The sequence below is a fragment of the Arachis hypogaea genome, chromosome 12, assembly GCF_003086295.3.
Source record: "Arachis hypogaea cultivar Tifrunner chromosome 12, arahy.Tifrunner.gnm2.J5K5, whole genome shotgun sequence".
NCBI lineage: Eukaryota > Viridiplantae > Streptophyta > Magnoliopsida > Fabales > Fabaceae > Arachis > Arachis hypogaea.
Window position 1 is genome coordinate 69,227,454 of NC_092047.1, and position 12,647 is coordinate 69,240,100.

General features: G+C 34.0%; 1 protein-coding gene across 1 annotated transcript in view; it reads right to left on the reverse strand.

Moving 5' to 3' along the window:
* Positions 1 to 12,062: 12,062 nt before the first annotated feature.
* The window catches only part of LOC112730103 (uncharacterized), a 33,708-nt gene continuing 33,123 nt past the window's right edge, over positions 12,063 to 12,647 (reverse strand). Inside the window, exons 9-10 of the mRNA XM_072208296.1 lie at positions 12,555 to 12,628; positions 12,063 to 12,354 (exon numbers count right to left, since the gene is read on the reverse strand). Coding sequence (XP_072064397.1) covers positions 12,257 to 12,354; positions 12,555 to 12,628 — 172 coding nt within the window. The 3' untranslated portion in view covers positions 12,063 to 12,256. The remainder of the gene's footprint in view (positions 12,355 to 12,554; positions 12,629 to 12,647) is intronic.

Below are 12,647 nucleotides of genomic sequence, written 5' to 3' on the forward strand. Positions count from 1 at the left end.
ATAATTAAATAAATAGAAAGAGATGAGAGAGATAATATTCGAATTTTAAAAAAAAGGAGGAAGAAAAATATTTTATTTTTATTTAATTAATTAAGTTAGAATTCGAAATTTAAGAAAAGAAATAAAATAAAATTAGAATTCAAAACAATTAGTTAGTTAAAAAGAATGTTGAAAAAGTGGTTAGTGATTTTCGAAAATTAGAAGTGGAAAAGTAGTTAGGTGGTTTTGAAAAAGATAAGAAATAGTAAACTTTTTTAAAATTAAAAGAAACAAGTCAAGTGGTTAATTGAAAAAGATTTGAAAATAAATTTTGAAAAGATAAGAAGTTAGAAAAAGATTTTGAAATTAAGTTTTGAAAAAGATATGATTGAAATTTATTTTGAAAAAAATTTGAAAAAGAAATTTAAAAAGATTTGATTTTGAAAATTAAAGTTGATGACTTGACTAACAAGAAACTAAAAGATATGATTCTAGAATTTAAAAATTGAAACTTTCTTAACAGGAAAGTAACAAGCTTGAGATTTTTGAATCAAAATATTAATTGTTAGTAAAGTTTTCGAAATTGTGAAATAAAAATAAGAGAAAGATTTTGAAAATTAATTAAAAAATTTTCAAAAAACATGAAAGAAAAATGAAAAAGATTTAATTTTTTAAAAAGATTTGAAAAGATAATATTTTTAAATTAAAATTTTGACTTGACTAACAAGAAACAACTAAATTTAAAAATTTTTGACTAAATCAACCCAAAATTTCGAAGTTTTTGAGTAAAATAAGGGAAATATATTATTTTTGAATTTTTTTGAATTAATGAAGAGAGAGAAAAACAACAAAATGACACCAGACATAAAAATTTAAGATCAAAACAACTAATGCATGCAAAAACACTTTGAATGTCAAGATGAACACCAAGAACACTGTGAAGATCAAGATGAACATCAAGAACATATTTTTGAAAATTTTTAAGAAAAGAAAGACATGCAAGATACCAAACTTAAAAATTTTTAAACTTTGGACACTAATAATTCAAAATTGCATATGAAAAACAAGAAAAGACACAAAACAAAAAAAATTAAAGATCAAACAAGGAAAATCATCAAGAACAACTTGAAGATCAAAGAAGAACATAATGCATGAATTTTCAAAAATTTTAAGAAAATTGAAAGAATGCAATTGACACCAAACTTAAAATTTGACACAAGATTCAAACAAGAAACATAAATTTTTTTTGGTTTTATGATTTTATTAAATTTTTTTTGTATTTTTCGAAATTATTTTGGAAAAAGAAAATAAAGAAATTCAAAATTTTTAATAAGAATTCCAGGATTCATGCAATGTTAGTCTAAAGCTTCGGTCCAAAAGAATACTTCGATTCAATGCTAAAGAATCGAAGTATTCGGGAGGAACAGATTGTCCCAGCGCGATATCGTCACCTTATATATCCACAAAACGTAAGGGTATTCATATTCTAAATCTTACAAGAACTGCTCCATACGGCGGTGAATTCATTCCCGGGCCTTGTACACACCGCCCGCGGATTTAAATGGTTATGAGTTTTTGATAATTAAAAGATAAATAAAACATAAATTAAAATAAAGATACTTATGTAATTCATTGGTGAAAATTTTAGATAAGCGTTTGGAGATGCTTTGTTGCTTCTGAACCTCTGCTTTCCTATTGTCTTCATCCAACCATGTGTGCTCCCTTCCATGGCAAGCTGTATGATCCTCTCGGATGAAAAATACCAGGTACGGTTTCTGCACGGCTAATCAACTGTTGGATTTCTCGTCTCGGATGAAAAATACCAGGTACAGCTACCGCACGGCTAATCATCTGTCGATTCTCACTAGCGTCGGAATAGGATCTCTCTATCCTTTTGCACACTGTCACTGTGCCCAACATTCGCGAGTTTGAAGCTCGTCACAGTCATCCCTTCCCAGATCCTACTCGGAATACCACAGACAAGGTTTAGACTTTTCGAATATCAGGAATGTTGTTAATTGGTTCTAGCCTATACCACGAAGATCCTAATATCGCGGACTAGGTCCGTGGATTAGAGACCGAAGAGAATATACTCCGGCTGTCGTCCAATGACTACGTTGAACATCATGTAGACCGCTTGTGGTTGTCAGGCACGCGGATCTTGGCTAAGCGAGTAACGAAGATAGTGGGTGATTGTCACGGGTCACCCCTTCATTCTGACTTAACTGAATTAAGTACAAGAGTATATCTTGGAGAAGAAGTAAGCGTGAATTGAAAGAGAAACAATAGTACTTGCATTAATTCATGAAGAACAGCAGAGCTCCACACCTTAATCTATGAGGTGTAGAAACTCCATCGTAGAAAATACATAAGAGAAAAAGGTCTAGGCATGGCCGAATGGCCAACCTCCAAAACGTGAAATATGGTATAAGCTAGATGCGAATACAATAGTAAAAAGATTTATTTATACTAAACTAGTTACTAGGGATTACAGAAAATAAGTAACTAAGTACATATAGTGCAAAAATCCACTTCTGGGGCCCACTTGGTGTGTGCTTGGGCTGAGCATTGAGCTTTACACGTGCATAGGCCTTTTCTAGAGTTAAACGCCAGCTTGGATGCCAGTTTGGGCGTTTAACTCCAGTTCTGGTGCCAGTTCTGGCGTTTTACGCCAGAAAAGGGTCTCTGGTGGGCGTTTGAATGCCAGTTTGGGCCATCAAATCTCGGGAAAAGTATGGACTATTATACATTGCTGGAAAGCCCAAGAATTGAGAGCGTTCCAATTGGGCTTCTGTAGCTCTAGAAAATCCACTTTGAGTGCATGAGGGTCAGAATCCAACAACATCTGCAATCCTTTCTCAGCCTCTGAATCAGACTTTTGCTCATATCCCTCAATTTCAGCCAGAAAATACCTGAAATTATAGAAAAACACACAAACTCATAGTAAAATCCAGAAATATGATTTTTGCATAAAAACTAATAAAAATATAATAAAAGGTAATTAAAACATACTAAAAACTATGTAAAAATAATGCCAAAAAGGGTATAAATTATCTGCTCATCAGTTTCCTGCATTTCATTTGCTACCTCCAACTCAAGCTGGGCATCATAAAAGATGTCATCCAGCTCTTCTTCGAGTCTCTCAACCATGTTCACTTCTTCCACCAGGGAGTCGATGATATCAATGCTCAAACACTCCTCTGGGGTGTTTGGATGCTGCATGGCTTTGACAGCATTTAGTACAAACTCATCTTCGTTGACACTTAGGGTTACTTCCCCTTCTTGGAGATGAATGACGGTTCTACCTATAGCTAGGAAGGGTCTTCCCAGGATAAGGGATGCACTATTGTACCCATCCATATCCAATACCACAAAGTCAGTGGAAAAAGCAAAGGGTCCAACCCTAACAATCATATCCTCAATTATGCCTGAAGGGAACTTAACAGAACCATCAGCAAGTTGAAGGCATATGTGTGTTGGTTTGACTTCATAAGTCAAGCAGAGCTTCTTTATTAATGAAACAGATATTAGGTTGATGCTTGCTCCAATATCACATAGGGCTGTCCTTATGCAAGCATTCCCTAGAGTGCACAGTATCATAAAACTCCTAGGATCCTTAAGTTTCTCTAGTAAGTTGTTTTGAATGACTGCACTGCATTCTTCAGTGAGTAGGACTGTTTCTTCCTCTTTCCAATCCTTCTTATGACTTAAGATGTCCTTCATGAACATAGTATAAGAAGGTATCTGTTCAAGAGCCTTTGCAAAAGAGATCTTGATCTCTAGCATTCTGAGGTAGTCCGCAAAATGGGCAAAATGTTTATCTCTTTCCACTTGATGGAGTTTCTGAGGGAATAGCATCTTGGCCTTGTACTCATCAATCTTAGTTGATGTAGGCTAAGTGCCTAATGTACTGGAAGGGGGGTTACTAACTTGCTTATGAGGGGGTGTTATCAGCACTTGTATGTGTTTGACTACCCTTATTTGGGCATTCAACGCCCTTGTTGCTACCCCCTTCTTGGCGTTCAACGCCAAGGATACTGTCCCCAGTTGGGCGTTCAACGCCAGGGGTGGATACCCCCTTCTTGGTGTTGAACGCCAATGACATTCCTCTTGGGGTGTTCAACACCCTTAGAGATGTCTTGGACAACAGTCTGGTATCCCTCTGTTAGTTTTTCTTCCTTTGATCTTCTGTTGTACTGGCGTTGGGTGTTTAATGATTTCCCACTCCTCAGTTGGATAGCCTAACATTCTTCTGTTATCTGCTTAGATAACTGATTCCTTGTTTGGCTCAGCTGGGCTTCTACCTTCCTATTGGAAGCCTGAGTTTCTCTCAAAGCCTCTTGCAATTCCAGTAGTTGCTGGGCAAGGGCGTGTAGTTGTTGAGTCAATGGGCCATCTTGTTCTGGAGGGTTAGGTTCAGTAGATATTACCTTAACCTTTCCTTTCATAAAAGTCTCAGCAGCTGAGTACAGATGTTAGTTAGTGGCAATTGTCTCAATAAGCTTGTGAGCCTCTTCAATTGTTTTCCTCATATGTATAGAGCCACCAATAGAGTGGTCTAAAGACGTTCGGGCCATGTCTGTAAGGCCATAATAGAAGATGTCCAATTGAACCCGTTCTGAAAATATCTCAGTGGGGCATTTCCGAAGCATTCTCCTGTACCTCCCCCAGGCATCATAAAGAGATTCACTGTCCTCTTGCTTGAAGCCTTGAATATCCAGTCTTAATTGGGTTAACTTTCTTGGAGGAAAGTATTGATTTAGAAACTTATCTACTAGTTGCTTCCATGTTTTCAAGCTAGATTTGGGTTGGTTATCCAACCACCTCTTTGCTTGGTCTCTTACAGCAAAAGGAAAGAGTAATAGTTTGTAGACATCTTGGTCTACTCCCTCACTGTGCACTGTGTCAGCAATCTGCAAGAAATCTGCCAGAAACTCGGTAGGTTCTTCCTGTGAAAGTCCAGAATACTGACAGTTCTGCTACACCAGAGTAATGAGTTGAGGGTTTAACTCAAATTTACTTGCTCTGATTGGGGGTATGCTGATACTTCTTTCATAGAAGTCAGTAGTAGGGGTTGTATAGGACCCCAAAGTTCTTCTGACTGTTCATTCCCATTTGGGTTCATGGTGAAAGAAAGGTAGAAGAAATAGAATAATTAGAGATAAAAAATATGGAAATTATAATTAAATTCAAAAATTAAAAGTTAATTAATTAAAAAAGTTTGAAAGTTAGATGATATAATTCGAAAAAGAAGAGAGAGAAAGAGAAGAGAGATTTTCGAAAATAGAGGAGAGAGGAATTAGTTAGGAAGTTTTGAAAAAGAAGAAAGAGAAAATAAGTAACTAATTAAGAAAGATTTGAAATGAAATTAAGATAGAAGATTAGAAAAGATTTGAATTTAAAATTTAAATTTAGAAAAGATAAGATAGAAATTGAAAAGATTTGATTTTAAAAATTGAAACCACAAAAGATAAGATAAGAATTCAAAAAAGATTTAAAAGAGAGATAAGATTTGAAATTTGATTTTTGAGAAAGATTTGATTTTGAAATAAGATAAGATAAGATTTTTGAATTTAAAGAAAAATAAAAAGATAAGATAGTAAATTGAAAAAGATATGATTTTTTAAAAGATTTGATTTTGAAAAGATTTGAATTTGAAATTTAAAACTAAGATAAGATAAGATAATGATTTTAAAATTAAAATTTGAAAAATTTGTTGCAATTTTTGAAAATTAAAGTAAAAAGATAGAAAAGATTTTTTTTTAATTTTTTTTGAATTAATGAAGAAAGAGAAAACAAACAAAAGACACCAAACTTAAAATTTTTAGATCTAAAGACTTTAAATTTTTGAAAATTCTAAAGAAAAACACCTAAAAACACCAAAGTTAAAATTTTAACGATCAAAACAAGAAGAAAAACAAGAACAACTTGAAGATTAAGAAGAACACCATGAACAAACTCGAAAAATTCAAAGCAATTAAAGAACACACAATGGACACCAAACTTAAGATTTGACATTAGACTCAAACAAAAGACACTATTTTTAAAAATTTTTGGAAAAAGACTCAAGAAAATTTGAAACTTTACAAAGAACAAGGACAAAAGACTCAAATAAAAGATAAAGATTAATAAAGAAAAGAAAAGATTTTTGAAAAGTTTTTTATCTTTCAAAAAAGAAAATAAAAGACTCAAACAAAATTAAAGACAATACCTAATCTAAGTAACAAAATAATCCGTTAGTTTGTTCAAACTCAAACAATCCCCGGCAATGGTGCTAAAAACTTGGTGCACGGATTTCCACACTCGTACAACTGTACCAGAAAGTGAACTGGGTCGTCCAAGTAATACCTGAGGTGAGTCAAGGTCGATCCCACGAGGATTGTTGGCTTGGATCAAACAGTGGTTATTTTGTAAATCTTAGTCAGGTGGATAGAAAAGTTGTTTGATTAATTAAGTGCATAAAAGTAAAGTAAAGATAACGTTACTCACAGTGGTTGTGAAACTAATGATAAGAAGATGGTTAAGGCTTCAGAGGTGCTTTGTTCTTTCGGATTAATCCAGTCTCACTGTCTACTCCAACTGTGAATGATTCCTTCTATGGCAGGTTGTATGTGATCAACGCCTTTCTTGAGAGGTCGCCAATTCTCCTCTAGGCTGAACACCAGGGTTAGTGCGCATCCAGTCTGAATGAGGGTGAAGCTCCTACAGTTCATTCCCCTAGATGATCCTACTCAAAACGCCACAGATAAGGTCGAATCTTCCGGATCAGAGAATGCTGCACCTTTGGTTCTATCCTCTACCACAAAGACTCTAATCTCCCCATACCTCGGCTGAACTGATGTCTCGAGAAGTCCCCAACGAAGTCGTGGATTAGCCGTCTAAGAGATGTATAATCAAGCTAGTGGTTCATTGATATCCGATGAAAGACGCTCGTTGAACCCATGTAGAATAGAGATAGCCTTGTGCCGGTTCAACTCATTCATAAGGTTGAAGAACAAAGATACATCTTAGAATAGAGAATCAAACACGAATTGAAATAGAAAAGAAATACTTTTATTAATCTATAAAACTCAGCAGAGCTCCTAACCTTAACCTAGGAGGTTTAGTGGCTCATACTGATAGAAAATACAATAAAAAACGTAAAGTATGCTGGAGAGATCGAATGTGTCCAACAAAAGGGTGATCTTCTCCTTTAAATACTAAACTAATGACTAAGGATTACAAAAATATGATAGGTTTAGGCTTGTAGTGCAAAAATCCACTTCTGGGGCACACTTGGTGAGTGTTTGGGCTGAGATTTAGCGTCTCCCATGTGCTAGGATGCTTTTTGGGCATTGAACATTGGCTAGGGACAGCTTTATGGGTGTTGGACGCTGGCCACTTCTCTGTTGGCGTTGGCGTTGGACGCTTGGACTAGGATAAATGGCTGGCGTTGAATGCTAGTTTTGGACCTTCAATTCTGAAGAAAAGTATAAACTATTATATATTTCTGGAAATCTCTAGATGTTAGCTTTCCATAGCCGTTGAGAGCGCGCTAATTGGACCTCTGTAGCTCCTGAAAAGCTCTTTTGAGTGCAAGGAGGTCAGATGCTAATAGCATCTGCAGTGCTTTCACTGCCTCTGAATCAGACTTTTGCTCCAGCTCTTCAATTTCAGCCAGAAAGTACCTGAAATTGTACAAAAATACACAAACTCAAAGTAGAATCCAAAAATGTGAATTTTACACTAAAACCTATGAAAACTTAGTAAAACTTAAATAAAATATACTAAAAACTATATGAAAATGATGTCAAAAAGCGTATAAAATATCCGCTCATCACATGCCTCATGTGTGTGCATGACTGCCAGTACATGATTTACTTAAGTAAACATGTGGGTCACAATTTCAGGCCAATTTTGGACCCAATCCAACTCATTTCTGAAGTATTCGATGCAATTCTCAAGGAGAATCAAGGGGAGAGCAATTAGGTTTAGTTTAGATAATGTTTTAGGTTATATTCTAGAGAGAGAAGTTCTCTCTTCTCTCTAGAATTAGGATAGATTTAGTTAAATCCCTCTTAGATTTTGGTTTTGATGCTTGTTTTGATTTAATTTCCTTTACTTTTTCCTTGTTGAATTGCCTTAATTCTCTTAGTTTTACTTGTTATTTTCTTTATTTTGTCACTTTTAGTTTTATGAACCCTCTTTTTACTTCTAATTTCTATTAATGCAATTTGATGTTTTTATATTTATTGATGTTTAATTGAGTTATTATTATTGTTATCTTGCATTTGGTAGTTTTAGACTTTATTATTATTGCAATTTTATGATACTTTTCTTCTATGCCTTCCAAGTGTTTGTAAAAATATCTCTTAGTTTTAGGGTAGATTTCTACACTCTTGGATTGGAATTGAGTAATTTAGGTGACCTTGATTTCACTAATGTTTGAGTTGATTGATAATTTGGAGATTTTAATTAATCTCGTTTCCATTAACGAGTGAGACCTATGGATTGAGATTGATTAAACATGGTTGACTTATCTCGTCATTAGAGGTTGACTAATTAAGTTTGCTCTTATAATTGTCATGTCGTAGTTAGTGATACAAGAGTCTTTGATGTCCGATATTGATTGGTGATTTAGGGTTGTTAGTTGTTCTTCTTATAAGACTGACTATGCGTATTTAACTTTCTCCCGATATTAGAGATGACTAAATGGGATTAACTCTGTATAATCACCATGTTCATGGTCAATGACTTGAAAAGGAAGCTTTGACTCTCAATTCTTTTCAGGAGTGTCTTTTAGCATTTATACTTCTTTAGTTGTTAGTTTTACTATCTTGTCACTTAGTTTCTCGCCTCTTTATCCGCAAACCCCCTTTTATACTCATAACCGATAACACACATACCTCACTGCAATTCATTTGAGAGACGAGTCGAGGTTTAAATACTCTCGATTTTTATTGGTTTGTATTGTGACAAACAAATTAAACTTTGATTCGAGTTGTTTGTTGGTTTGGAACTATACTTGCAACGGAATTATTTTATGAAATTTTCGAACCGACGTTTGGCCCGCATCAAGCTTCACACGCTTGCCTTAGCTTCTCTCCAGGGCGTTGCACGCCTGCACCATGGTGTGGCACACCCTTGCTTGCTCTCTAGGGTGGTGTTGCACACCCTCATCATGGCATGGCATGCTATTCCTTCTTCTCCAAGGCGATGCATGGGCATTGCATGCCCTTCACTGTATGTGGCACGCCAGCTATGCTGCATGGTTGGCATGGCTTTGATTCCTACATAATTGGCTCTAGCTCTGTATGCAATGCTTGTCCCTTTGAATATGCTTCCTTTTCTACTTAGTTTTTCTTCTTTTAACTGTATTTTTTAGAAAAGCACTTTGAAAACACCTTAGTAACAAATGATACTTAAAATGATGAGATTAAAAGAAGAAACTATGATTATACTTAAGGAAACAAGATATTAAAGTAAGAAAAACTACTAAAGATGCAAACGCGTCATTAGCCTAAACACTATCCTCATAACCATATGTGATCAAGTATCTCTATATTCTGGCCTCACACTCACTCATAAAATCCTTGACCTTGTCAATGCCCAATTACATTGTACCTCGGAGCGGTTTCTTTCAACGAGTGACATTTTGTGATGTACTAGTATTGTATGCTCTTATTTAAGGGATTCACATCTCTTTTACTTGATGAGGATGCATATCTATGAGTGTGTAAAGAGTGAGAAAAATATTGTCTTGCCTTATGCTCTTTTTATTACAAATATTTTTACATATTATAATGTTAATTTATCTGTTAAAAATTTCAAGGAATATAACTCATTCTTGGAAGGAGGTGGCATAGTGAAAAGCAAAATTGGATGATATACTACCACTGAACTTCTTGAAGATTTCAGAATGTCGGACTCTCTCACTGATCTTAAAAAGCAAACCAAAGAATCCAAGATTAAGATTCTTTCGGTCATTGTCAAGGATGTAATCGATGAAATTTCCAATCTCGCTAATTTGATGATCATGAGTTAAAAGTAAGAAAATCCAAGCAAAAAATGGAAATTGTTGAGCAGCACTTTAAGGAGCTCAATGATATCTCCTACTTCTCTAAGGAAGAAAAGGAAGAAGATTCAATTGAGGGTTTTGACTCTGATGCTTGAAGAATATCTCTATGCTGCTGCTGCTGAGTTTGTGAAACTTCTTTAATTTTTATCTCCTATTTTTCTATACTATTTTATGGATGACTGTAATGACTCTTAACCTGCCTTTTATGAGGAGCTGCTAGGACTTACATCTTGCTACAAGTACCTTTTTAGTTTCTTTCCTTGATGACAAAAGAGGAAAAATTTAAAGAGATTAAACTATTTTCTGGTTTTATACTTTATGGATTTATTCATAAACTTGTTTTTTATTTTAGCTATTGGTATCTTTTCATATTATTCTAGTCTTGCTCTGATACATGTTTTGTATTTTTGCTTGCTCTTATTCTAGCATTTGGGTGTTAACTCATTTTTTACTCTCATACATAAAGGTCACATGCACCATGTTTTGTCTAGCTTTTCTATTTTTTATGTATGTTGTTTTGATTTAGGCTCTGGTACCAAAGCTTGTGTTTTTGCTCTTGATTGGCTTAATGCTTAAAAATAGAAGGAGCTAGCTAAAAATTTAGGAAAGTTACTCGTTACTCTCTCTTCCTAAATTTAGTTTAATCATGTTTGTCAAAAAAAAGAATATTATTGAGTCAAGAATTGAACATTTATCTTGTGATGATAAACATAATTGATAATTATCCATTATAACTTATTTTTTTATGAGCATTGTAGGTATTAATGAATAAGCAATCAACTTCCACAATCGTATAAACAGTATGTAAAACAACTCATGATTGACAATCATCTTCAAGAATCAAATTGCTACACGAAAAGAAAGCCGTTGCACATTGTTATCAAGCCAAAGAAGGAAGGATTTTTTTTTTCAATGCCAAATGGCTACAACAATTAAAGGTGCAACGGCTAGCTTGATCAAAAGAAAAAAAATGTTTATATATGATGATTCATCCAAGGAAGAAGACAACTCATTCGAGCAAATTCAGACCATATACACATCCTATGTTTCCTTGCTTTTGGGTATGGTTTTACTTTTCTTGTCTAAAATTAAGTTTATATTGAGAGATACACAAGGTAAAGAGTATTGATCACACAAAAGTCATTGTACTTTTTTTCAAGTGATTGTATTTGAAAATGTACTTGGATTAGAGTGCAATTGGTTCCTTAGGTGTGTTATAAGAGTGAGTCTCTTGAAATTGATATTTGTAATCAATCTTGATTATAGTGAAAATTCTACCATTATTATGGTAGAGACTGGACGTAGGTCACATTGCACTTCGTAACCGAATCAAGATATATCATAGTGTCACTACTCTTCTATACCCCTCATCTTTGCAACTTCTATTTTTGTTCTATTATGCTTCTGTAGAACGAAACAAAAGCAAAAATAATCTGCTGGTTCGGTATACTATACAATCTGAATTATAGACTAACAAAAGTGGTTCCTTGATTCAACCCCTCTTTTCAATTCACTTGAAAACTTTCACATCATTACTGTCGTGGCTCCTTTCTCTTGCATTTGATGATCTGCTGCTTAATTTGTCTCTTAGTGCCTTTTCTTTTTTATGCCATAAACCATTTTTAGTGTCTTTTCTTTTTCGTTTTTCTACCATAAATGACATTGATTGGCTAAAATTGTCTGAATTTTAGTTTGGTTCAGTTTACCAGTTTCTGAATAATTTTATAGTTTTTTTTCGGTTTGAAAATTCGACAATTTTATTTATGAATCAAATCAGATTATGCATCGATTTGCGGTTAAACTGATTGGACTGATCAGTTCAGTTCGATTTTTCATATATACGTTTCTCTGTGGCATTAAGAGTATATATAATCATTTATTCTCGTGTTGTGCAATATATTTGGTGCTTTATATTGTTAGTTTTGATGAGTGGGGCATTCTAATTTGACCCATCTAGTGATAAATATTTCTCCACATCTTGCTTCCTCATTCAACTTAATTCTAAGCTCTTTTGAGAATCCATGAGTCCTTGATTATTTTGTTATCTCATTCAATTAAACAATCACATCTATAAATGTAAGCGTGATAAGTCATTTAAGTACAATGAAATGGTTTTTCTTCCACACATTTATGATTTAACTACATTAAAAATAAAATAATTTCTAATAATGTCAGGAATAACTAAAAAAATAAAAAAAATAATTTTTTTTTCATTGTCAATTAAACCATAACAAAGTCAGCTATCTCCTGAGGAGTAGTCCCATCGTTATCATCCATAACTTTGTTCTGCCTCACAACTGGAGAAATCAGTATCCATACTGTTTAAAAATAATAAATAAAATTGCAACTTAATTAAAACAAATGCTTAACTCAAACTACTTAGAATGCAAAATAGAACAACTACGCATTTGGAGCTGATTTCTTTTAGCATATAGAGCATGCAGTTAAACCTATTAATTCAAGTAAAAATAATTTTGATTATAAAATAAAAATGTACAATCAATAATCATTCACTTACGGTAAATTGTGGCTGCGAACCACTCATTGATGACTTTCACCCATGTACTTGCCCAACCAACATCTATGCTCCACCTATAGTTTCAAAATGTTA